This window comes from Rhea pennata, chromosome 5, assembly GCF_028389875.1.
Source record: "Rhea pennata isolate bPtePen1 chromosome 5, bPtePen1.pri, whole genome shotgun sequence".
NCBI classification, from domain to species: domain Eukaryota; kingdom Metazoa; phylum Chordata; class Aves; order Rheiformes; family Rheidae; genus Rhea; species Rhea pennata.
This window is the reverse complement of record NC_084667.1, coordinates 5458750-5486363: the sequence shown is the minus strand read 5'-3', so window position 1 is coordinate 5486363 and position 27614 is coordinate 5458750. Positions and strand designations below refer to the sequence as shown.

The following is a 27614-nucleotide window of genomic DNA, read 5'->3' as shown; positions in this document are numbered from 1 at the left end:
TTATTCTGATTGAATTTAACAGCAGAGGAAGCAGTCATGAGGGCAGGGACAGAATCTGCATTTACCACCACTACAGTCTTATTAAATACAAATGCTAAAGGAGAGAAAATGAGAACAATGTTCTTTCTTGTGGAACCGAAGTATCAGAAAGTCCTTTCATTTTTGCTGGCCCACAGTTGCATTGCATCTTGCCTGTACTGTTACATGCTTCAGCTTATAGTGTTTTCATACCTGATGATCAGTTCTATCATGTCACCTAACCAGTTTTCTACAGATCAGCAGATTGAAATGAACTGTACCTAGCCCTAAAGAGCACAACTCTGGCCTCTATCTAAAGAGACAGAGGAGGCTCCTTTTCATTACTACCATGATAAATCTCCGTTTTACAGCTACATTTTTTTATTTTTTTTAATAGCCATCAAATTAAGATGGATAAGATTTCATTTTAAAAGTACAACAGTTGGGGTCAGCAGGTGAGATCTCATTTTAAAGGAGAGGTCCAGGTCTCAACCACACAGACCACAAAGCGTGCATGCGTGTGTTCTCTATTCGAGTTGACTTTCAGCCACTTAATGTGACCACCAGTAGCTACGTTTTTGAAGATTTTATACAGCAATCACTGTATGACATGATAAAAGTTACCATGAGTAGCCTCAACACTACAGTTTAATATACGGTTCTTTGTTCTCCGGCAGAAATCACACTTGTCTTTGCTATGTTGATATGCAGCCTGAACTATTCAGCACATCCAGAAAAATGACCCTGTAAGCTCTAATTTGCATCCAAATTGAATGTCTCTTTCCTAAGCACCTTCACCCTGAACATATGAACACAGATTTCAGTTTTGGAGCAGACTAAGGAGCTAGAAGTTCCCCTGCTCTGCCACCCACTGTTACCTTGAACCAGCCACTCACTCAATGTGTCATTGATTAGGGGACTGTCAGTTTTGCCTTTTAATGTTTTTGGACAAATTTCATCAATTCTCATCCTTGAGGCATGATCTGAAAACAGCCCTCAATCCCTCATACAATACAAAGATGTCTTTGAAGTTCACAAAAAAGCATCTGCTGTTCCCATTAACTTCTCTACACTTCCTGCTAAAAAATGTCAATATTCAAGATTAAGATCTTCTATGATGATCACACACTGTTTATTCAAAACTAGAAATATGTAAGTGGTGTACTTCACCATTGGTGAAGTATTTTAAATACTATAAAGAGATTTTTAAGGATAAGAATGTGCTGTCTCTGCATTAAAAAAACTATGTCCAAGGTACCAAATGGCCAACTATGTTCTAGTTCTCCCTTGATTCTTAAGAATAAAACAAAACAATCAGTTAACTTCAAACTGCTATGAACAAAAGTGGGACACTCACTATCCCATCTCAATGTACCTTCCTTCAGAGATTAAAAGGGAGACAGGTATTCAGCACCAAGAGGCTGTAGTCTGAAAAGCCACAAACAGATTTCTATTAGCTCCAAGATGTTAATAGCCAAGTCCGAATCTAACATAGGGTTTGCCTTACATAAAGAGGTGACGCTAATGAAGGTTGTAATAGTTCTACATTCGCTTTCACGCTCAGCAGCTATTACACCATATTTCTAGATCGCAAGGATAGAACAGTGGTTGGGAAAGATACCTTTCCACATACAACAAACTAGACTGTGGAAGAACAGGAGACTCAAGAGATAATTAGAAAAATTACAAGGACCAGGAAAATCAGACAAGGATCTTCATTTTAATAGTGATCCAAATGTACAATTTAAAGTATGATAAATACTTTCCTAGTTGCTGAAGAACACATTATTCTGACCTAATGCTGTCAAATGTGGTATGTATCATCAAGTATTATGTTCTAAAAATTTGGCAGATGGTATATGGAAAAAAAAGAAGGAAGTCAGCACTGATTTGCCTGCCAAAGAGGAATTATCAAACTCAGGCAAGAAACTAGAGGCCTTACTCTCAGCACATTAGCATAAGAAGTAAGCTTATAAAAGATGATGGCTTGGTGGAAATCAAACCTACGTTCCTTACCTATTTATGACAATGAAGTCCAGAGTAGGTCTTTTTGTTTTGAATATAAAACACTCAATAAACAAAAGCTGAGGTTTTCTCACTGCTGATATTCTAAGTGTAATTCAACCTAATGAAATTCTGTATTTTAAAAAATATAACTAAGAATCTTTCTTTCATAAGAAAGTAGTTTTTCCATGTAACACAGTGACTATCACGATGAGTTAAAAAAAAAGCAAGTCAACCAAATATTACTCTAGGATGAAATGTGTGCTGCCAGCAGGTGACCTGAATTAAGGTTTCTCCAACAAGAAAACATATGAATGTAGACTACAGAAATTTTAAACTAGAATCCAATCAACTTCTCTTCAATTACTAATCTTTACATTTGGAATGAATAGTTACCATACCTGAACAGCGCTATAAAGATCCTGCCACCAAGAAAACACTTTGAATTCAGACATTCTATAGTTACAACCGGACAGCTGACACAAGAATCCATTAAAGTGTCTGCCTATTATGCTGTCCTCAAAATACTGCAACAGGTTGATAGTTAATACTTATTTATTTCATCACTATGATGCGACACACACCTCCAAAAATGTATTTTGATAGAGTCTCTGACAATACCCTTAGAAATTCTGAAGGCCAAAGTAAGAGATGACTATTCAGTATGAAGTGCAGCAAATGATCAGACTTTAAAAGCTGGAATACAGAAGCAACTCCTATGCTATTTCCAGTCCCAGAATATTAGAAAAAGCCTAGAGAAATCTACAAAACAAACAAACAGTTTTTAAATAAAAACAGCCAACCTGAAATGCATACGTTTTCTGTGTGTTAAGTTGTGCTGTTCGATCTACTCAGTGAGTTAGAGGCCAATTTTTAATCAGGAACTACTGTCACACCAGTGCAGAATCCCACGAGCCTTCCTGTAAGACTATAAGCTCAGGGACTCCCAAAAGAGAAGGCAGCTTAAACTTAAAAAAACAAAAAACCAACCAAACAACCCCCCCCCCCAAACAACCACACAACACCCCCCCCACGAAAAAACACACCAGAGGCAGTGACTTACGTCACTTTATAGAAGTGTGATACAAAGTTGTACCCCAATTAGTTTTCTAATTGAAACCTAATAAGCAGGTTTCAAAATTTGATCAAGAAAGTACTTCTCCAGCTTTGACTGGCATTTAATACGAAGTCAGATGATAATTGATAGCCAGTATGTCACATCTTTCAGGGTGCAAAATCTAACGTTATTGTGTTTGTAGCAGCTACAGGGAAGAGATGAAGGGAAGCGTTTTGATGATACGCTGTTAAATTTTCATGCTTAAAGTAAGGCATTTCAGGTAGAAGAACTACTGCTGATTTTACATAGTCACTCCTAATTTTATCAGCAACATAGACCATAAAAACTCCATTTTTTGACAAAGTAGTATTGTTTTGATCAGTGAAGATTATGCTCCTCTTCTGGAAACTATAAGACTGCTGCAGACAGAAAAACAAAATGATGAAAATTCTTAACTGCATAGGACCCAAGAAAACAATAACTGCAGAAATGAGAAACCCTTTCTAGACAAGTAAAAAGATGTCACTGGAATAGTGGAAAGAAAACAAATTTAGAGCCCTGGAAAGAGCTTTTGGGACAGTTTTATTCCCGCAACACCACTTGTGACTGTTTTACACCTGCTCACCTTACGCAAGCCAGAAGCAGAAACTGGTGTGGTGATGTGTGAAAAGGGCAGAAGTAAACTTTCAAGCAGAAGTATATTTTCTAAAGCTTTTGAAATTGTTTTATTTGTTTTTGTGTGAGATAATATAAAGACACAATCTCCTAAATGCTTTCATTATTTTTTCCGTAAATCAAAACATTTGCTGCTAATTTTCTGCCACTAGGCTTACAAAAGTGTCTAAGAAGTGGAAAGTTCACTGAAAAAATTTCAAATAAGAAAATCTATTTGGGTATTAAAAGGAAGTTTCTATCCTTACAAAATAGTTCTTGTGAATCTGATAGATGCTAACTGGTAATCTACATGTCAAATGAAGAAACTCGATTATCATCCAGACTACTACATAAATTTTTATAGTTTTTATCTTGCCAAAAACTGTGTATTTATTTACGTATGTGCGAGTCATGCAAAACTGCTGAAAACAATCAACATGCACAAACTGATTTTTAATTTGTTAGAGCTTGCTCAGAGTGATTTCAAATTTTATCTTAACAATTACAGAACTCTTCTTATAAAGTACTACATTTTAATTCATTATCACCTAATTTAGTTAGTATGCATTCACACACCTCAGGTCCAAAGTTATTTTTATTGCGTATAGCTAGAAACTGTACTAATACACTTCCAAAATAAAAACACTGCAGTCACAGGAATTTCTCCAGACTGACACTGAATTAATGTCATTTTATCCACTAAGAGCTTTGTATAGCCAATATAATTTAGTCATACCTTTTAAAGTCACTTAAAAGCTGAAGTTTGGTTTAATTTATGCAATTTTAAAAGGTCAGCTGGTTTGAAAACTCCTCCTCTCAAGAGTAAAGAGATCTCAGTACAGAAAAGTGAAGAATAAAAATTAAACCATAAGCAAATCCACCAAAAAGTTTGTATTCACATTGCGCATTTTTTAATTCTCATTCTGTCTTAAATATACACACAAGCCAATAAATAGCAATTAAAACAAGCGTCAATTAAATTTAAGCTGATTTAAAAAAAATCACTACAAGAGTATTTTAGTTCTTAAAGTGGAGAAAGTTAATTCTTCTTTCTTAGAACTTCTGGAGTAGAAATATCCCCAAAATGCAATGTTGTTCACTCGTATTTAAACTCTCACTTCAAAGTGGTTATTTCTCTTAATTTAATCTTAAATATCTATGTGTTTTCACCATTTCTCATCTAGGAAATGGCTGAAAATAAAGGTTTTAACATATTCACTTTCAGCATGGGAAAAGTTAAAGTTGGTTGCCCCCATTACCAAAAAATAATGTTTAATAGAAATAAAAACTTGTGAGAAAAAATTGTCTTCTATATAGCTAGGCAAAAAAGCGTTGCATTACAAGATTCAGAATCTCCACTTATTCTTTACCCCTTTCTTCCCCTTTCATTCCTTTAGTTTACTTGTTAGTCCCTGGTCTACATCCCAAACCTCAGAGGCTGGGGACAGGTCATCTTTGTCTACATGCAGCATATTATTAAAAGAAGAAAAATCAGCAATTGGCAATGCAAGCTCTGGGTGATTTACTTTCACAGCTGTGTATGATCATCAATAAAAAGTTCTTAATTATTCTTTAAAGGTACAGTCTCAGTTTTTCTTAAGTTTACAAAATATTAATTCTCATTTCATATAGTTTGCTAAGGCATCATTTAATACTACTTTCACATTTGGAAATTTTGTTAATTTGTTACTAATCAGCAAATAAATCATGCTTTTTAAGGAACTGTTTATTGGATACTTCCAAATAAAGTTGATTGTACTCACAAACAATTACTGCATCTTTAGAAAGATAATGTTAAGAAATTTTTCAGCCAGTGTTGAACAAGCAAGCAAGAAAGTATTCATGCTGTATCACTCATGAAAACGCAAGCCAAGTAAGTGACTGTTCATGAAGACCACCATGCATCCTCTCACACTCATTCTGCATGCACGAGGAAGAAATTTTGGTCCTACATGTAATCACAGATACAACTCCATTAAAGCAGTATTTCACATGAAGATAAAGTAACTCACACAGCTGAGTGAATTCTGACATTCCCCCTATCTTACAGCAGTTCCATTATAATTAGCAGAAACAGAAGTCTATGGAAGTTTCAGAAGACATATCTTTTTGTGTGACATATACCACTGAGTTACTCCAAGAAAAGCCAAGGCTCCACCTTTCTAAATTATCACAAACATTTCTGGAAAAGTGAGATTAGCAAAAGGATAAACTTGTCACATTCTCCTTGTGACAAGCAAAAGAACTTCTTTTGCTCAAAGACAAGCACAGAAACAGTACACAATTGGGAATAAACCAATTTTGGCTTATGTGCCAGTTAAACCTATGCTCACAGATGATTTAGACATAAATAATAAAACAAGGTTCCTCAGTTCCCAATTTTTACAATCGTACCTACAATATCACTATCTCCAAGAAACAGTGATTTTTGATGTCAGTCATTCAGGTCACAGAAGTGGAGCATCGCAAGAGGAGCCATGCACAGCACAGAGAAAGAATGGTAAATTTGTTTTATTAAAACAGTTTACAACGTGCTCTTTCATGTTAAAGCTCTAAAGAAATAAACGCATTTAGGATGCAAAGGATATAAAATAGAAATTCAGTAACAATTACTTTAAATACAAATGCTCCATGTTAAAAATGACAAAGAAGGGGAAGATACCCTAGGGCACTGGGGCATCCACCACAAGACCACAATTAAAACAGAACAGATCAATGACAGAAGTCAGCAGGTGAGGAAGAAGAAAATCCTCAAGCAGGTGGAATGAAGAAATGGCAAAGGTGGGGAGCACAGAGAACAGGGAGTACCAGAAAAAAAGATCTCACGGGTATCTGAACTCTTGACAAATTACTTAGAGAGTGGGACAAGTTCTTACACCAAACTAAAGCTACCACTACCAAACTGTAGCCTCAAGAACCTCAGTCTTTAGGACCACAGGGCCAAAAAGAGAAGAACAGCAAGTACAAGAGGCACTACATAAGCCAGGGGACATGACCAACCAGAAGGAGGAGGAGTTAAAAAGAACATATGAATACTGTTCTTTATTTATAAAATATATATTTTTATACCTATCCCCAAAATGCAATTAGCTTAAGGACAAGTTAAAAAAAGGGGGATGGAAAGGAAATAATCCAATGCACCGATAGTAAAAGGAACTGGGTACAGGCACTGTTGAAAAGAATGTGAGAGGTTAAACTGAACCAGAAGCTGAATATATAAGAACAATGTAATGTTGTTGCAAAAAAAAGTGCCAACTGCCATTCCGGTATGTCTGAAAAGGTGTGGTGTATCAAATCTGGAGTACTCCTCACTATTCAGTGATGATGAAGACAAAATTAAAATAACATGTCCAATCTGTGCGCTACACTAAACTTCTAGAAAAGGTGACAGAAGAAAAGAACAAGATATGACATGAAGAATTTGAAGAAATTGGGCTTATTTAGTCAACAACAAACAGTAAAAATGCAAGTCTTAAAACATAAATACTCAAAAGGAATGGCATTGGCTACTGAAATTTAGATTAGAAATTAGAGAACTAGATTAAATGCTAAACCTGATTAGCCAGAGAAGCCACAAAATGAACTTCAATGCAGACTTTCATGAAAACTCAACACAATTATATCTAGGCATCCTTGAGAGAAATAAACTACTTCAGAGCCAGATAACTAGATGACTTCTATAATTCCTTTCTAGGAATGAGCTTCCTGCAATTTCCTGCAGTGTTTATAATTCACATTAAATTGACACCAGGACCATGTATAGGATCCAGGCTGTCCACTAATTAATAGTAATTAGAGCAGAAAGTTTTTTTTTGTTTGTTTGTTTTTTGTTTTTTTTAATTAAAAGATGACACAAGAGACCAAATTCTAGTCATTCTCTGCCACCTAGAATTCTGGGCACAGTCATTCTCTAACTCAGGTCTGATTTGCAAACAGGATTTTTTTAATTATTATTATTTTTATTTCCCAGAGAGGAGAAATTCAACAATGTACATGTTAGACAGCAAAAAAAGATAACGTAATATGTACCATTTACTGCTTAAGCAAATAAAAATTATATTTGAATCATTTCTTTGATCACACTATTTTACCGCAACGTATTATAAACTTTTAATCTGAAAATGCACACTCCTTTTGAATTCACTGCTTACTTTAAGACTTTGAATTTGCTAATATTTCACTAGTCTTAAGATAAGATGTTCCTAGTAAAATGTGTGGCATGACAGGAGACTTTAAACTGCAACAAAAATAATTTAAGGCTAAAAGTACAGTAAACAAGGGATTTATAAAAAGGAGTATGTTCACACAGAGCCACTGTATAGGGGGAAAAATAAAAGAGCTGTCGCTGACAGTGGCTGGTTTGCCAAAGTCCCCTGTCTGAACATAACTATCAAATTTGATGATGAAAAATGTTAGTGCATCTGAAGTTTGACCTATAGACAATACTTCAGCAATTAAATATTAAAAGCAATAAAAAAGATGGTTTAACTTTAGAAAAATCAAACTTCTGGATTTCTTTTAATTCTACGCTAAATAAAAATGCTATAAAGAAATATACATGTAAACATTGGTTGTTTATATGTTATTGATTAACCTGCCTCCTTCTCAGGGTAAGAAACACTATGAAGATACTAATGACAAAGATTAAAGAGAAAAAAAAACAAAAGTAGAAAAGTGTAAAAAAAAAAAAGAAAAAAAGGAAAAGAAAAGAAAAGAAAGAAAAAAACCAACCTAACCAGTTACACTATGAAAGATGAGAAAACATCATTTATAACTGAACACTACATTGACTGCTGACACAATCATTCTCAAAGAAATGGCAAGTATTCACTTAAATGGAAGCTACCTACAGATATTCTTAGAGATTTCAAGGAATATTAGTTTCAGAGAGTTTAAGATAATGTGACAGGCTAAAGAAGGCAAATTGGCTTAGACAATTATTATTCATCATAGAAGGCATTTAAGTGGGAGACTATTTCAAATATTATTTTAGATAGGTAATAAAGAAACACTGCCTTTAAATATTCAACTTTACACACCAATTTTTCAAGAAAAGAAACAATCCCCAAACCTGACAGAATGTATTCTTAAGTATGCATTTAAAGAAAGATCAACTACATCAAAATCAGTGACATACTATGAGGATGGCAGTTCTACTAGAGTTAAAATTCTGTCTTCTGGCTTATTTAGGTGATAAATTGGTATAATACATTTGAAAAGCTTACAAATATTGCCTTCATGTGGCAGAAGCTGGAAAACATCCTTTTGAGATGGAAGTAGGTTTGCTTCCTCCTCCCCATTTCCTTGCCTCACATGTGAGCTCTCTGATACCAACTGAGCTACCATGGTTGGACCAGTTACCAAAATTAGCTAAGTCACAAGTTTGCAAAACTTTGTTAAAAAACAAAGAAACAAACAAAAATCCTCTTAAAATGCTCTGACTCTCTTTTGCTATGGGTTAACAAACTAATGCAAGAACTTCAAAACTGTTCTCTGAGAAGAGTAATAGGTCAACTTCATCAATAACTCAAATCAACCCCGCCCAGATTTTGGGAAACTATCTGAAAATATGACAATAGAGGCTGAAAAGTAACCTTGAAGAGTAATGACTTGGGATTGCAATGGACAAGTTAGTTTAGTTTCAGCATGATGCTGTGACAAAAAGGATAAATGAAATCTTTGACTGCATGAATTAAGAGTATCAAGAAGAATGCCTTTACTTCCATGTAACAACGGTAAGACCGATGCTAGAACCAGAACTTTCTGTATTACTCTACATTTGAAGTGATGTGAAAACTGAAAGTCACAAATTTGGTTTCAGAGTTGAGAAATACTTCATTCTAAGAGATTTGTCTCTTTTGCTTAAAAAAAAAATAAAAAAAGATGATCCAAATGTCAAAGAGGGACAACACTAGGTACTAAAATGCTTTTAAAACTAGATGGGCACTATCAAAACTAAAGGTTATAGTTTGTCTGGTTTTGTCTTTCAGTAAGACAAAGAATAAGAAATAAGACTGAGTTTTAAAAGTGACTAATCTTTTGATATTAATTTCCAAGAAAAACTGCATTCTAATCCTTAGTACCTTCAAATCAAGACTGGATGATTTTCCTGCAAGATGTACTAGCATTTCGATTTCTGTAGATCCTTATATTGTGTTTGCTCACTGACATGTTTATCCGAAAGTAACAAAATCATTGTCCCAATATTGATTGACAGTTTTATTCCAAAAAAGGTGGTCTAATGGCACTTTTGGGTCTTATGGTCAAAGACCTGTGCACAACTGCTGAACTGCTTCACACCACTGTTCAGAAACAAAGATTGTCAACTACCATATCAAGGCAGATGTTAATGTCTTGCCTAACTATTAATTCTTTTTCCTATATGAATTCTTTCTTTCAATTTCTTCTTTTGAAACATCTAAAGTCCTGGGAGTTCCTGACATTTGTTTAGCTCAATGTGTTTCACACTGGAATGGCAACCTGTTTAATTTTACTGTCTACTCTTAAAAAAAAAAAGTTGAAACAGTACTGGAAAGTGTAGCGATTCTACTAAAGCTACTAAACACTAGCAACAGCATCTAAAAATCTTAGTAAGGAAAGCTGATTATACTAATCCAATTTTTTTCAAGGTGTACTGAAGATAAATTTATTTAACTTGAGTACAACAGAACTTAAAGCTCCTGATCAAAAGCAAACGGAAAAAAAAAAATCTAGATTTGAAGGCTGATTTAATTCAGGCATAAAAACATACAGAATCCTAGCCTTTCCTATGTAAGAAAGAAAATATTTTTCCTTTTTAAATTTTGGAATCAAAACCAAAATATAAAACAAATATAATATTCCTATCTGTGGCAACTACAATAGTATATAGAGTTTCAACATACAGTATCCTATTATTTAATCACTAGCATTTGATCTTCACAGTCATCCGCACATACACTCCATTTTAGTAGGTGCTGCAACTGACATGTACTGTCATGAACACATCTTCCTACATTTACATTCCTAAACACTTTCGTTAGCATCTTACCCCATTCTGTTCCATCTCCTGAACTTCGGGCTTCTCCAGCTCCCTCACCATCTTCAGCTGTCACTAAAAAGTCAAATTCTTTCAAAGCTTCTTCAGTATCAGGGTCATCTGTAAGGTCAGCCGCTAAACCTTCATTACCAATCTGCAAACACGTAAGCATTTTTTTATTATTATTTTTTTTTGCAAATGAAGCATGAAAACTTTCTACCATTAAATACTTAGGTTAGAAATGATACCGATTACTCTCAATGAGGACTTAGTTACATGGAAAAACATTTTTCAACATGAAGACAGAAAGGGACATCATGCTACATAGTACGTTCAAGTGAACAAAAAATATTTAAAATGTCAGTAGCATGGTCATAAATAAAGGTCTTTGCATACAACAAACCCAATCATGAGAAATCTTCCATAGCGAGGAAAAAGAACGAAAGGGGACAGATTATCCAATCCTACCTAGAGAGCTGCTCACAGAAAGAACAGAGAAAAACAAATCAGCACAAAATTTAATTGAGCCTTATGAAGAAGGCCACTGGAGACAAGTCTCTGCTAGGATCTTAACACATTTAATTAATAAGCTGCATAAAAGAATTAAATATTTATTAAATATTTAAATATTTATTTGGCATGGAATCTGCTTTTTTTACTACATCATTTAGCTTTTTCTCCACAAGGGACTGTCTCTATGTTCTCTAGAACTCAGAAAGGATGCACATTGTCTTGCACAAAATTTGCCTTGTAAAAGGGCTCAGATTATGTAGAGAAACTGAAATGATGAAACCATTAGTAATTACCTATGTGCAAAAAAATACGATTTCTTTTTTAAAAGGGGATTTCAGATCTCCATCCAACACAATATCAAAAATAATCCTTACTTTGTGTTTCTTATTTATCCGATGCTTTTCTTTTCCTTCTGCAATATCTTCTATCATGTCACTCTCTTCTTCTTCATCACTATCATCTGCATTTTCTAAGAAGTTAAATGTTTCAAGAACATCACCAGAATTCCTAATTAAAAAAACAAAAAAAATTTAAGAGAAAGTCAGTTTTACTTGCTGATGAGATTTTAGAAGATTAATCAGACTTAACTGTCTTTCAAATCTAAGAAATGGTTGTTTGAAGAAGAGTTTCTACAGCTGTCTAATTCTTTATGGTGAAAAGCATCCCTTGACACTATATTGCCTGAAAATAGTATTTCTAAAGTACTACTGAAACTGAACTCATGTCCTACAGCCCTTCCTACTTTCCTAAGACTTATAGCCAATTTCATTTAATTTCATAGTCAGCTACACTGGAGGTTTTCAGAGACTTCAGAGTTAAAACTGAATGGGAATTGAGCAGTACTTATCAATAACCAAGTAATACATACTTAAACCTTACGCATTTCCTATCTCTTCACTTACCTTTTGATTTCCTGTCCCTTTTGTTTTGATGAAGGAGATTCACCTCCGTTGAGGATCTGCTCTAAGTTCTTTGTTTCTACTGAACCATTTGTTTCTGAATTGGAGAGCCCAAGCAAAGACCTTACCCGCTGAGAGCGTACATCCAATATTGTATCTGTATAACCTACTTCCTGAAGATATCTGCATGCATTAGAAAGAGAAAATACATTTTAGAGAAAAGGAAAGAAATCAGCATTAACTGCTAAAACAAATGTCATAATTACATCATTTACGGAAAAGCCTGCCTCTGTAAAACAAATCTAGGCATTCCACCTGTAGCTTGTTCTGCCAACATTCAACCAAAAGCTTAGGCCACAAGGCATCCAAAAGCTTCATCTCTATTATTTAAAGGAAAGCTCAAGACTACAGAGCCATGTATAATGAACCACTATTTGCCGCCCATCTCAGTTACAGTTTCATAGAGTAAACATATACACAGCTCCTAATAACTCAGGAAAAGGTTTGAATACATTGGTTTTCAGTGATATTACTTACTGTCTTAGTAACTGTCTGCCTTGCTTCCAGGTCAGTTGGCTATTCTGAGGTACTGTGGGAACCTCTGTATCTTTGGTTTCTTCTGAAAGATATTGTCACATTTATTAATTTATGTATTTATTTTTAACATCAACTTTTTACAAGTTCAATGAGACTGAGAGCAAATGTTAAAACAAAAGCAGAAGCCATTAGGAACTTGCTCTCTAATGAATCAAGGTTCAAACTTCTTAAAACAATTTCTTTTGACAAATCCACGTTCTGTAACAGTATTGTGGAGCGAAAGATCAGCACTTGCGAAAGTATTTAACAGATTATTGCTGAGCTTAATGGCAGCTAAAAAAAAGTATAATGCTGTCACACATAACATAGACTTTGTATTTATCAGTCAAATTTTTCTTTCTCCCTTCGACTTGCATTGCAATTTTCAGCAAAGTTAATTTAAAACCAGGCATCAATTTTCATTTAAAAACTATTTCCTATAACTATCTCTTCCTAAATTCTTTTATCTCTTCAAATTATAAACAAACCTCTGCGTAAGTGCTTAATATGTATATGTATGATACACACATATACATGCATATTTTTTCCTAAACCTCTGCTGAAGCAAACTTCAGAAAGTAAAAAAAAAAAAAAAAAAAAAAAAAAAATCCCGATCCTTCACTTGAAGGAAGGGAAAGAAATATTTAACCTGTACACAGAAGAAAATCTTGCCACAATCAGCTGAAACGTACTGCTAAGAAAACTGGCTAAATCCCTTTCACCCCCACCTGGTTAGAAAAATGACACTGAAAACACTAAACCAAATACAGCTAAAATAAGAGAAGCAGATGTATGTTAGTCTTTGCAGAAAAAGAAGTTTAACACAAATTCTATCAGTTTACTAGAAATAATAAAAACTTAGAGCCCACTGCACTTTTACTATGGCAGACACTATAAAACATGCGAAAAAACAGAAATTAAGGATTAAGATATCTGATTTACATTTCTTTTAAAGACATATTATAGTTCCCATCAAACAACCAACAAGAATCATGCTCCCTACTTTCAGCCAAGGTTAAAAGTACCCAAAATGTGGCATTTATAAAGTGAGAGAAAAAAAAAAACACTGTTCAAATTGATAGTTTTACTGCTAGAAAAATCTGTGGATCACAGGTTTTTTTGACACATTACAAAACCAAAGGCTAACAGTGTGGCTCCCAAGGACCCACATTTCAAGAGAAGTCATATGTAACTCCTCTTACTTATAAGAAAGAATTCTTTCCTCAATCAGCAATATTGTGAAGAGCAAAACTGTTGATTATAATCCATTTGGTATCTATGTTACAAAGTTACCTACACTCCAGAAGAGCATACGGATAGTCTGCTTTTTCTCTTAGGACATTTTGCCTTTATTTAAGATAAAAATAGAGGCTTAAAACAGGTTTTCCAAGTCAATGCAATAGTTTGGTTTTGGGTTTTTTTTTTTTTTTTCCTAATTCTCAAGAACTAACATCCTGTAACAGCACCATGAAGACAGGATTTCTTATGTTTCTTCTGCAGTTATGCTTTCTTTTCAGTTGTCTCAAAACAGGGATATCACAAGCGCACAAAACATCAAATCCTTCAAAAAGGGGTACGTAAGAAATAAAGAGAAACAGAAGCTGAAGTGGGAATTGTGCAACTAACTTCTTCAATGTCAAAGCTCCTTCAGAAAAAAAAAAGTCAATTCATTTTGATTTTGAGCTCAAGTGAAATATTTGCCCAATCTCAGGATGTCTCCTAGATTTAAATAATTTCTCTACACCTCCCCCCTTTTTTTTTGGGGGGGGGGGGCAGGGGGGATATGGGGGGTGGAATTGCCTGTTACAATAAACAGAGCAAAGTAAATAAGCAAATCTAGAACAGTGGGTAATGGAAGAATTACACCAAAACAAGCTATTGTCAAGAAAGTTACCTGATTCAAAGGTTGGCATTTTCAAGTCACCTTGGTTCAATTCTGTGCCATATTTTAATTTATGATATTTTGCCCTGAAAACAAGAAGTATGCAAATTAACACAAATCAGCATACAATGCTTTTATCAAATGAAAACATTCTATTAATACCATTTAAAACAAGTGTATCAACACAGTATTATTTAGCCAAATAAAAATATTGCAATAATTATTGAATTATACAATCACTCCTAACCTTTCAAGGCTACACTTTTGGGTCTTCTTACAACTATTCACTACTATCAAATAACTTGCAGGTGAGAAGTTACGTTCTTCAAGAATGCGGGGTCTTCTCTTGATGTGTGTCAGCTGCTGTGAGAACCTTTCTGAAACTGGCAGGTTCAATTATAGTTAGCACAGATTTCTTCAGTTCTGCCACTGTCATACCAACCACACTACGATGAATAAATCCCACACGTGGGGTCCCTGCCTTACCTTCAATTTCTTCTTCAGTTCTTCTCTTGCCCTGTCTTAGCTTATGGAAGAGATCTTTTTCCTTAACAGAGCCATGCTGCATTGCTAGCATCCCTCACTGAATGCATTCTCTTCCAGATTTTTTCTTCTGCTTTCACTCTAGGCTTAACTTCCAATTCCTACTCAAAATCCATCTGTGCAAGGGTGCCTTACTCCTACTGATATCCTGATCGATATCCCCTATCCTCTCCTTTTCTATAACTTTTTAATAGATCAGTCTTGCTGAAACTTTTCAATACAAGCATGCATTAGCCTTCCAAATCTTCTTCTCTAAGTTGTCGATCAAACTTCCAGACGTGAAAAAAATTCTGAAAAAAGTTAACAACCAAACTTTACAGAAATCTCTACAAAATAAACATAAGTGAAATTTTAACAATAACTGAGTCATACTCAGTCCCCATCAATTTAAGACTACTGCCAAAGAAGAAGACACTAGAACTTCCTCAAAAAAGTAAAATGTGTGCTGATCAAAACCAAACATTCCCAATGAAATATTTTCTCAATTGTACCAATGCTTGAAAGTTCTCCAAATTCAAGCAGAAGGTTCATCTCAAATACAGTCTGAGGCACTTGCCAGCATGAAGGACTTTCTTCTAAATTACAGAAGTTTCTGCCAAAATTGCAGGCAATTCAAAAAAGTCTTAATAACAAGCTGTCAGTAGGTGGCACTACTGACCCTTTACAGTAATCGCTATGCAAGAAAGGCTTGTATCTTGCATCTCAACCGAAAAACTGTAAGGCTCCTGAAGGCTTAAGTATTTGCATGACATGAATTTAGCTGACTGCTGATTAAATAGAATCACAAATATTTTAAAGTTATTTGTGAATTCGAATGTATTTCGTCCAAGAACCAGCAAAATTATCTATACTAGCTCTTCTAAAATGAGAAGCAAAGGCTTTGTTCTACATTGTAGCAAGAAGTGTATCAGTAAACTTTTCAGATTAAGTAAGTGCACAGACCATGATTTAAATGCCCTATCAATTATTGTACATTTTGGACAAATACAGTCACAGAAGGAAAATAATTAAGAAATCATGTAGTTAAATAAAGTAGACCAAATGTTTTGGCCCAATTCATAAATGAATTCAGTAGAACATTGTAATTAGAAAACCAACCTAAATTTGATCAACTTGGAGCTGTTGCAAATGCTATTCAGGAGCATCTGTTCAACTTTGTAGCTGTAATTTCATATATAACTAAAATTCTGCTTTAATTACTCATTACAGAAGATAATGAAGTATCTGATCTGAAACTACACTAATGACTAGTCACTACAAATAAGCCAAAATATTGATGTATGCAATAATGTCTTTCACATCACATTTGATGCTGTTTCAGTTCTGCCATAAGAAATTAATCTTATTATGTTCCCAAAAAGTATATATTTGCATGTGTATTCCCCACATTTTCACACAAACGCAACTGCTAGTAGTTGTTAAGACATGTAGTTGCCAATCTCCTGCTTACTATGAGACAATACTACTTCCCACCCTCACACCACACAGAGTAACTCAATTCTGAAAAATGGCATCTTCCCAATCTTTTCAAGACTGACTTACTGTATTTCTAAGGCCAGAACAAGAGAAGAAAGTAGGAAAAGAAGAAACAACGTCCCTAAATAGCAGCATGCAGTCAGACAACTGAACCGTTGAATCCTACCCATATAAGCCACTTCCAGGCCAAAGCCCAGAAAGTCAACGTAACAACGCAGCTCTACAATCCCAAGACGACAAGCACAGCACTGAAAACACACTGAAGTATCTTCTAGCTACAAACAACAACAGCAATCACCATGCACATAACCACTTAAGGCAAAAACACTTTATTGCAAAAATACATGGAGAACTAGACTCAAAATATTCAAAGACATTAAAACATTTCATTTCTCTAAAACATTGCCACATTTGATGCAAACATGTTAAGAGATAAATAACAGGCTATTTTGCAACTACTATTGCATTTTATTTAAGTGTACATGCTGGACATCCTCTTTTTCTGAGAAATCATGGTATTCTATCATTGTCTGAATGAGTTTGTTTCTGACACCCTATAATTTGACACTTCACTACAAGAAACTTTCTGTCAACATCAGGAAGGGAAGAAGAAAAAAAGCAAAAAATGAGGTGCAACACTGATAGCCACAAGCAACACTTTTCAGATTAGAAACTCAGGTAGCGCTTGGGTTGCTTTGGGGCTAGGTCCTTTTGATTATTTGTGGCCCTGCACACAGAGCAGCAGCAACAACAAGCTATCATCTTTAATGCTACATTTAGTGCAACAACCAAAATATTAATATACTAACATTCTTGGATGATTTACTAACAAGTCACTGCAAGTTTTCCTTACTCAACCTATCATACCTTGGCAATTAGATCCCCTCAAACCATTGAACATTAGTAGGGGAAAAAAAAAAAGAAAAAAAACCCACCCACGCCCAAAACACACCATAAAGAAGGCTTCCTCCTTGCCTCCCATATATTCACCAGCCATCCCCAGAGTGTCAGTTCCCTTTTTTAAAAGCTATCTTCATGGTAATTCTGGCTGGGACTTTAGGATTTTCCTCTTGAGAAGTATACGCTGTTGGTTCGTAGCTACAAGAACTGATGAGAATTGCGTGTTTCTGTTGTTCTGCTTTTGTTGTACATACAATTAAAAACTTCTCCCTCATGAGATGAATTCTTGAATTTCCTGAGAAGTGAAACTGTAAAGGTAGCTGCATTTTCAGGGGGGAAAACATGAACAAGGTCTCACCAATACCATTCATCTTCATGTTTTGGAGTCCTTTATACAATGTCTTTGTAAGATGCTAACCCACACTGTATAGTTCCCTTCGATTTGTCTTAACAAGTAGGCAATCCTCACAGTATTTTTGTATGTGTTTGTACAACGTCTCTATGCGAGGCAGAGTTTATTATTGCCAGGACAACCAAAAAGGTTTTGCTTCAACTTCTGAAAGTTACACTTTGGTTAGCGATAACAGCATGTTATTCCTTTGATAATTTCAATGTTCTTTTGAGAAACTGGTACACACAGCAACACTTCATATGCTTTTTTCATCTACCTTGAATTCAGTCACTTGCACACTACGCATATGATACAAACTCGTAACTTTAAGTCTGACATTGGTTGGAAAGCTTGAGTTCCTTTCTGTCCTGAAGACAAGGCTGAATGAAGAAGTCTCGCTATTACTTCATCAGAAAACACATGATGTGCTGATAAGAATATTTGCCATTTTCTGAAATGTGCCTTTACACCGGACATTTCACAGTAATGTGGCTGTCCTTGCCAAAACATAAGTTTTTAATACGCAACCGACTAATCAATGTTATTTCTATACTAGCTACTCACAGTACTGATCTATATTGTGAAATATATTTAGACATACTTAATGAAGATGAATCTAAAAATGCCCAGGTAAAGCCCAGGTATATTTTATTACAAAATTTTAAGTTTGCATTGGCAGGAATGTTCCCCTCAAATCAGAACAAAAAAAGCTACCTATTTTGTTGCCTGATCTTCAAGTGGAATACACAGTTGGATTCATTTACTTTTTAAGAGAGAGAGAGAAAAAAAAAAGAAAGAAAAAAGAAAAGAAAAGAAAAAGAAAGAATTGAGTCTACTACTGAAAATAGAGGCATATTACAAGCTAGCTTCTCTAATATTTTTGCAAAGTAAGATACCAATTTCAGTCATCTGAAACAGTCAACAGAAAAATATGTAGCTTTGAAAGACGTTAGTCTACACTAGCTGAATGGAATGCTTTATTTTAAAAGCATTAAATTAATGCTACAGAAAATATAGCTACTGAAACTAGAAATTCTAGTATCCACCACAGGAATAAACAATACGTCAAAATTTACCATTAAAAGATACTGTTCTGCAACAAAATAAAATTTTGATCATGTAACTAATATAAAATGGTTGTACAAAACAAAAAGAATGCCTTTCATCCTTTTAAGCTGAACACAACTGGGAAGTGGGTAAAGGCATAGTAATACGATACAGATTTTATTATACTTTTGGAAGTATAAAAAAATCACCTAGCAGGTTTGTTCTTATTTAATACGTAATTACCAACTTAGAAAAAGAAACTTGCTCAATTTGAACATGCTGTGTTTAAGCCAAACAGTTTGAAAAACACGTTAACCAATTTGAAATGCCTTTAACAATTTTACTGCAGGCACTACTGAAGTTCAGAAAAGATAAGGCAAAAACAGCACTAGCCAATTCATTTAAAAAAGTATTTTTCAGTCACTATTGTTAAAAAAGCCCGACAGCTTGCATAGTGTAATAATGACCTAACATAAAGACAGTTTACATAAAGTAAACTGTACAATCATCTGGTAGAGATAATTTACATCAAGTGAATATGTTTTTTCCAGTCTGTAAAGTCTTCCAAGTCAGATAAAAGTTGAACAAATATGTATACCTACCTTTCTTGTTTTAATGCATATTCTAACATTTTTATTCTTCTCACTAAATCTTTCTTCAAATTTTCTTGACCCTTTCTTTCCCCTTGTAAAAACGCTATCCGAGCCTGAAAACAAACAAAAAAAAGAATTTTATTCGATTTTGTCCCCCAAAGAACATATTAATACATAAAAAAGGAAAACTATTTTGCATGGCAGTGTTTAGTTTCAACCACTTAGTTAAAATCACTAATAACAAAAATATTTCTGCCCTAGAGATCTAATTTTCTTTTCTGTCAAGTTTGCCTTCCTTGAAGCAAAGGTATTAAAGTTAGTATACTAACTGTAAAAGATGGTACAAACAGGAATAATTTGAAGTCAATATAAAATACACACACACACTTTCCCTTGTGGCAGTTAGCATAAATCCTTTAATATATTTTTGTCTGAATCAGAAGTCATATTAAAATAGGTACTTATCATACCTACATCATCGTTTTTAACACAAGCATATCAAACAGACAAAGAAATAAAAGAAATGGGTACAGAATTCCCATACATAACTTAAAAGTCCATAATACAAGAAACAAGTATATTTTACTGATTCAGATTTTACTCACTACTGAAGACAGCTGAACATTAGAGAATCAGGTGAGAATCATTTGAGTGCGTTCTTCTATATGGACAGAGCAGAATAATGCCCTCTGTAAAGTACTAACCATATTAGTAATCTAACTTTTACACAGGAAAATTGAAGTTTCATAGTTGCCTGCTAATGTGGTAGATTACAAGAATAAGTTCAGTGGAACATACTAGCAATCCCAACTACTGAAAAAAAAAAGTCTAGCGGAGGACTGTATATTTGACTTTTTAAGCTAAAATCCCAAAGAACATAAGGGAATTTGGTGATCTGAATATAAGATTAAAAAAAAAAAGAAAGAAAGAAAAGAAAAGAAAAGAAAAAAGAAAAGAAAAAAGAAAAAAGAAAAGAAAAGAAATTATCTTGTAGGAAACCAAAAATTCACTTGTCCTCATTACAACTTTAAACTGACTTGAATTAGCCACCTAATGATTGAAGATAAGATGGAAGATAATTTTCTTGGAAATAAAGATAGATAAAAACTAGAATAAAGACAACAATAAAGACAACATCATTCTACAAAGGTTAAGATCAAAGATACAATTTCCTTATTAAAAGTACAACAAAAATGGAGAGATACAACCTGAACCAGATTATAAAGGCTATTACCTAGCCTTTAAGACTTTAAAAATGTGATTTGTTGGACATTTTCTTTAATCTTAGTTAGAGCCTGCAATGGTCTAACCAAGACTGTGGCACTCCATTCGCAAGATCAAGTGATACCAAAATACAAAGTTTAGCACATCCATCCAGTCCTGAGCTTGACCCCTTCCCAGTCCTGTGCTCAGTGTTTCTAAAAACTAGAAACAAAAGTGTGCCTTTATCTTGCGTTAGCTAAATAATGATTTAATCAAGTAAAATTTAAAATCCTAGTCAGAACAAGGCAATTCTGAATAAGGACATCAATTAGAAAACCACAGTGAAAACCATTCTCAATCAATCACTACAACCTAGAGTAACGCAACACGTAACAGTGCACAGTATTAGAGAAGAAGGAATTATATAAAAGACTGTAATGACTACTACACAGATATTTCAAGATAGAAAACAGGACCAGGAATCAGTTATTTTGAACAGCGGGTTCCTACTGGAAGAGGGTGGAGGATGCTGAACAAAATCCAGCAACTGTACTCAACTGTAATTATGTATACTATTTTTTAAATCTAAATAATGACTGACACTAATCCAATAGAAAGTTAACAGCCTCTTGGAGGAAACTGTAATTATACGTTATTTACATTCCCTTAGCATCTAAGGCAGCGATGACCAGACGACTCCACAATCCCAGCTGGTTGCTTTAATTTCCATTAGTCAAGGATAAGACAACAAAAGCTTTTGTTAATTAAACAATCTCCTTATACATAAATATAAAGTGTACATAAAGTAACTATTTACCTCCAAACTACTACTGCAACTGCTCTGTTAAAGGATGCTTTACAATGAGATCAAAATAGTTGTGTTATATGCATGTATATGCTCAGCGTCATACTCCAAATATTTGGAGGTTACTGTATGAACACAGACTGTTGACAGAAATAAAAACAGAACTAAATACTTATGTGATTATCATCCGAGGAAAGTCACAAAAGCTCTTACACACTATAACCGGAATGCAGTTCTCAACTCTTTCCAAAATTCAAGTCTTCTGCAAATAATGGTCTTTTCTCTTTCTAATAGTCTTCATTCATTAGCTGGCTTCCTTTTATAACTATTTTACAGATCTTAGTTGCCAGCTGCAACTGTTGGGCCTTATTCCATCTTCAGTTTCATGATAACAGGGCAGCAAATAATACAGCTGTGATCATACAGGGAGGGAGAGGGGGATTTGCCTCCCAAATGCACACAGCCAAACTATTTTCCTCTTCTGGAAATATTTCAGTGTACTTGGGCAAATAGAATCTGCCCTCATGTTTCCTAGCTACATTTCACACTTTTCAACCAGGCAGGATAATAAGCTAAGTGATCTTGAAAATCAATACACTACTGAAATAGCTTTATAAAAATGAACAAACAAACAAAAAGCTTAATATACAGAAGTATTTTTAAACAGTCTTCACAGGGTACAAAAGTCACTGCGATGCAAGAATTGCTTGCAAAGAGACAGAATAATCAAAGATTTCCTGCTCCACAAGACGTTTTGTACTTCTACCACCTTTACCTTAGTTCTTCGTCAATATTAGCAGGTATCTTTTAGCAACGCTTCCTACAATTAAGTGTTTGCATAAACATTAGGTTGAATTTAGGATTTTTAGAAAACTTTTGTTCTCCCACTTAACACAAAATCAAGACCACCACCATTGCAGATTTGCTGTGTAAGTTACACCAATCAGCTTCCTTCCTCAGGCCTTCATTGAGAAATGAGGGGTATCAAAACTATCATTTCATACAATGCATGATTCTGAGAGCCCCAAAAACTGAACTACACATTAACATGCGATATCCTCAAACTGACTTTTTTGAGAAGCGGAAAGTCTCAGGCTCAGCAACAAAGATGAAGTAAACACATCGCTCCTCCTCAGCGTTGTTGTACTAACCTGATTCCATACACCAAGACAAACACTTAAGACATCCTCTCTAGATAATAGTTTTCTAACTTTCAGAGGTTCCCTTCTGTTGGAACATACATCAGGAAAGCTAGATTAGATAGAATTTATAATTGTGCCTTATGACTAGGGACTGACTGATGCTAAAACTTGGAAACAAGAGTGGCATAGAACGATCTGGTACCCATCTCTGCTCCCTTCCAGTTACAATAGAATCCTTTAGATTGTCCTAAAACCAATCCTTACGTCCCCAACCTGGTATCAAATGGGACAATCCTTCTGCTTCCCTGTATTTCTGTTCCCTCCACTATGCTGAGACAGCTGCTTATGCTGCCATACATTAAGTCTGATCAGGAAATCAATCTATTTTTTGCTGAGTTCTGAATTAGAACAGTTTCCTGATCGTACTACGTATAGTCACGGGAGTACTTAGGCTGGATGGGGACAGGATAAGGAAGTAACAGCTCCCTTCAATAACTGCACAGTCTTAGACCAGCCTAAACTGACCACAAAACCACACCCTGCACATCCAGGTCACAAGAGTCACAAACAAGAGAAGTCGACTATGACAGTCCAACCAGAAAAGCAGCACTAGCCCTCCCGAGCTACAGTTAAGGTACTTTATTTAAGAAAAAAAAAAAAAAAAAAAAAAAAAAATCTGGTAGCAAGATGATTGCCAAAGTGGGGAGAAAGAGTGTTAGTTTACAGAACATATGTATAAAACAGCAGCTCTATAAGCAAAAATCTGGCTTCTTGTGGCTTTACAAATCAGGTTGAATTTAGTGACGTACAGACTTTGTTAGAACTTCTTCCAGGGCTACAGTTTAGATTGTTTAGGGACAAGCTCAGCCAGAAGCCTCCTCCTCAGGTCAGCACCTCCCTCTTCCACCAAACTGTCCATCTTCAAAATTAAGACTAATTTTGCATCTTTGAGATCTTTCTACAAAATTCAGCAGCAGTTGATAACGCTGGATTCTCAGCTGTAACTAAGGATAACACCACATGAACTTTCATAGTTGTACTGCGAACGAGAGTTCACGGAGCACCAAGAACCAGCCTGTGTGACAGGTACGTTGTATCACTGCAAGGATGCATGAAATAACGCCTGGAACTAGGCATGATAGATGTCAAGGATAAAAAGAATTATTGAACAAAAATCATCTGAGGTTAAATAAATAAAAAGGCATATACAGAACAGGAGCAAATTAAAATTTTAAGATTTAATATTCTAGATTTTTTTAACGTAATATTATTTTAATGGAGTTTGTTGTTGTTTTAGACACATGCGCACTGGATGTCATGGAAGGCTTTTTATTTTTTAAATAAAAAGCCTGACCATGCACAAATCAAGCAGTAGTATTCTACTCCCAAAATTTTATGCTTTCCGCAGTTCAGTGCTCTGAAAAATGATTTTATAACTATTCTTTAGGCTTTTATTTTAAGATCGAAAGTAAGAATAATACTGAGGCTTTCCTTGAGCTATAGGAATAAATCACTACATGGACACTCCATATCCCTAGCATGTAACTATACTGTCCAATCAAACTGCAATAGATTTTAAATAGTTTACTAGAGAACTTCCACATAACTTCAAATTATTCAAAACTCTGCATTTCACACAGAAGTTAATAAATCAAAAAAAGTTTGAAGGAGAACTGTTTTATGGGAAAGAATTAAGTTTTGGGGTTTTTAGATCTTGAAAGGTCTTAAAACTTCTAAGAATTAGTGGTCTATGCTTCATATAGCAGTATCCATAACAAGCAGGATACCTATTAAAAATGCATTGTAATGCTTTAACTGCACAGGAAAAAGCCTGACTTAAAGACAATCTTCACTTTGATTAAACATTCTTCTTTTAACCATTGAGGACAAGGAAGGGAAGTCATTACAGCATTTTGGAGTAGGTAACATTGCATATAAAATCTAAAGGTTATTTAATGATGAAAGTATTGAATTTCAGTCGTATTTATAAATCCTGACATCCAGTACTTGAAGTATATGTTCATCATCTCAAATCTACCAAAACATTGAAGGGAAAGAGGCAGGAAACCTGAATTAAATGTTGAAATACACAGGACATATATACAAAATATACAATATATAAAATGTAAAGGACCTGTCTCATGGTGTTGGAACACTAACACTTTCCTATACAATTTGAACAAATTCTAATGGATTTACAAATACATAAACACACTCATGAAGTAGGTATACTTGCTTTTAACTCCAACTGTAAATACCTCAGACTCTAGAAGTGTATTTTGAAAGAAAATTCAACTATATGTAGAGCAATGACAGCTGCAACCTGATGTTTGTTTTTTTGTTTTCTCTGAAGTCCATTCAGACTTCTGGAAGGAAGGAAGGAAAAGGCCTGCAGGATTTTTGAAAGAAAGGCAATACAGTGAATCAGCTTTAGCATACACACCCAGTCTTAGTGCACACATAAAGTAGGTATGTTTTAATCCTACAAGGGCACGCCACAAGACTTACTTCCTAGTAAGAATTTTTAACATTTAATTAGAAGTTTAACAACATATCCAAATATAAATCTCATCTTCATGCTCAGATGATGTTTGTTACATTGAGAATGAAGCAGAACACTAAGTTAAAAAATTAGTGGGGAGGTGGAAGATTTAACTCACTATTAACATTTTAGTTCCTATTCACAAAAAGGAAATTAAACATGAGAGGAATGACCTTGCAGCATCAATTTTCAACAAACTGCAGCTTGAAACTTCATCTCATTCAGAACATCTAAATTGTCAGGCATGTAAAAGCATCAAGCATTAGAAAGGTTTCACTATATACTTACAGACCTGAAAACGCCCATCCCTCTGTAAGTTAACTGCAATTTATCCTTAAAACAAACTGCCCACCAAGAGCAACAAAAAAAAACCCTACCAAAGAAAAAGAACAAAAAAGCGCTTTATTTTATAAATGACTCACAAGCAAGATCTCCCCTGCAAGCTGCACAGCGAGATAGGTGTCACTGTTCATATCAGAAGCAAGATGCAGCATTTATAAAGATCCTATCGAATAAAAACTATGCAGAATTATGAACTGTTTTACCATTGGAAGCCTTCACACTTGAGAGTTAATTTTATCTAGAAAATCTTTACTTCAAAACATTAAAGTTATTTTAACAATTACCAAATACAAAAATATGTTTGCAATACATTTGCAAATAAAAAAGATAATTTTCTAGGGAACCTTTCGAACAGCAGTTAAATATTAGGTCATGACTTCTGCACTTAAAGCAGCAATGGTATAAAGAGGTTTTCTGAAGGTTTCCTTCTTTATTGACTTTTTCATTTGAGCTAATGAGTAATTTCTTGCTCCTCAACTGATACTTTCTTCACAGATTCATCTTACCAGTTTCTGACTATGAACTCGAGTCCAAGTTCAACATCAGTAGAAAAAACACACACACACAAGTTCAGACTCCGAAAGCAATTCCTAACCTTCAGAAAAGTGACTTCCTTGAGCAACTTCCCAGCAAGTGTTGCAGATGTGAGAAACCTAGCTAGTTCTAAAAGAGGTGTCTAGCAGGTTAATGACACATTTGATGGATAAAAACAAGAGAATTTAGTCATCTACAAGTCCCCTCCCATCCTGCAATAAGTACGGGCTTGCAGAAAACTCTTTTCCCTCAATCTTCCTTCCTGGCTTTCACTGCCACCGTATTACCTCTGCTCATCAAAAATTCAAAAGCTTGTTATCAGTTTGCTCCTCTTCACCAGAGAGCCAAAACTTAACAACCAGACTAATTTATCTTCCTGAAATTATCACTGACATACTGAAACTATTAAAATCCCCCTTGCCACAGTCTCAGAATATCCACCACTGTCCCTGCATACAAGTTCTCCTCCTCCCCCCAACACACATGACAACTTCTGCAGGCATTTTACATAAAATCACTAAGAACAGCCATAACCTAAGCAGACCCAAGATTTAGCTGAAAGTTGTAAACAGCCACAATAAATTATTTCTTTAATCAACTAATAGCTAACAGGAATGCTTGGAGGCACTAGATTAACTACCCAGACAAATGCTCGTTTTTACCTCCAAAAATGCTCACTCGTGGCAGTCATGTTTCTGATAAGAATTTAAGAAAGTTCTGTAAACAAGCGCAAGAACTTAACTACGATCTCTTTCCAATTAAGACTATTTTAAAACATAAGCCTCCTTTCTCAAAAACATACTTTCTGAAGATTGTCATGTCAAAATCCTACATTTTCATTTTCAAAACTGATTTGCTATGTGACTTCAATTCATTTCCTATCAGCTTTCCCATCAATGTAAGATTAATGCTCACGTCTTACAGATAGAAGGTAGCACAGGATATTAAACAGTTTTACATGTCAACATACACATGGTCACTTTCAATGGGAATACAGAAAACTGCAAGAACCTGAGTTATGTAGTTTAATATGCCAATCTCAAGTTTGTCAATGCCAAAATTTAACAGAATATACTTCCTACATTAATCTCCAATCACTGTTTCTTTATCAAATCATCTAACAGGTCTCTCCCATAATATTCACAATAGCAGGAATATCAAAAATGCCTTTACTAATGTCCAAAAAGGACCTTCACAGAAAACTCTCACATAGATTAACAAATGAGACGACAGAAGTATATGAAAGAAAACCAAATAAACCCAAATTTTTCTGTCATTTACCACAGCATAGCTTGAAAGCATCCACCTAAACTAACTGGTTTCCCTAACATGTCTATCACAGGCCTAGTACTTCCATTGTATTAACAGTTTATAAAGTTGTATAAGCTTTCACAAAATACTGGTTATAAATACAAGATACAATCAGTATCTTGTAATTTTACAGACTTAATGTTACATAGAGCAACAGAGGAGAA

General features: G+C 34.7%; 1 protein-coding gene across 5 annotated transcripts in view; it reads right to left on the bottom strand.

Moving 5' to 3' along the window:
- STRN3 (striatin 3) overlaps positions 1-27614 on the bottom strand; it is a 67380-nt gene that overhangs the window by 26025 nt on the left and 13741 nt on the right. For 4 of the 5 annotated variants that reach the window (XM_062575818.1, XM_062575821.1, XM_062575820.1 and 1 more), the window contains exons 2-7: positions 19581-19684; positions 14634-14707; positions 12701-12782; positions 12167-12346; positions 11639-11771; positions 10764-10905 (exon numbers count right to left, since the gene is read on the bottom strand). In XM_062575818.1, the coding sequence (XP_062431802.1) occupies positions 10764-10905; positions 11639-11771; positions 12167-12346; positions 12701-12782; positions 14634-14707; positions 19581-19684 (715 nt within the window). The remainder of the gene's footprint in view (positions 1-10763; positions 10906-11638; positions 11772-12166; positions 12347-12700; positions 12783-14633; positions 14708-19580; positions 19685-27614) is intronic. The other variant, XM_062575819.1, reaches the window with a different exon arrangement.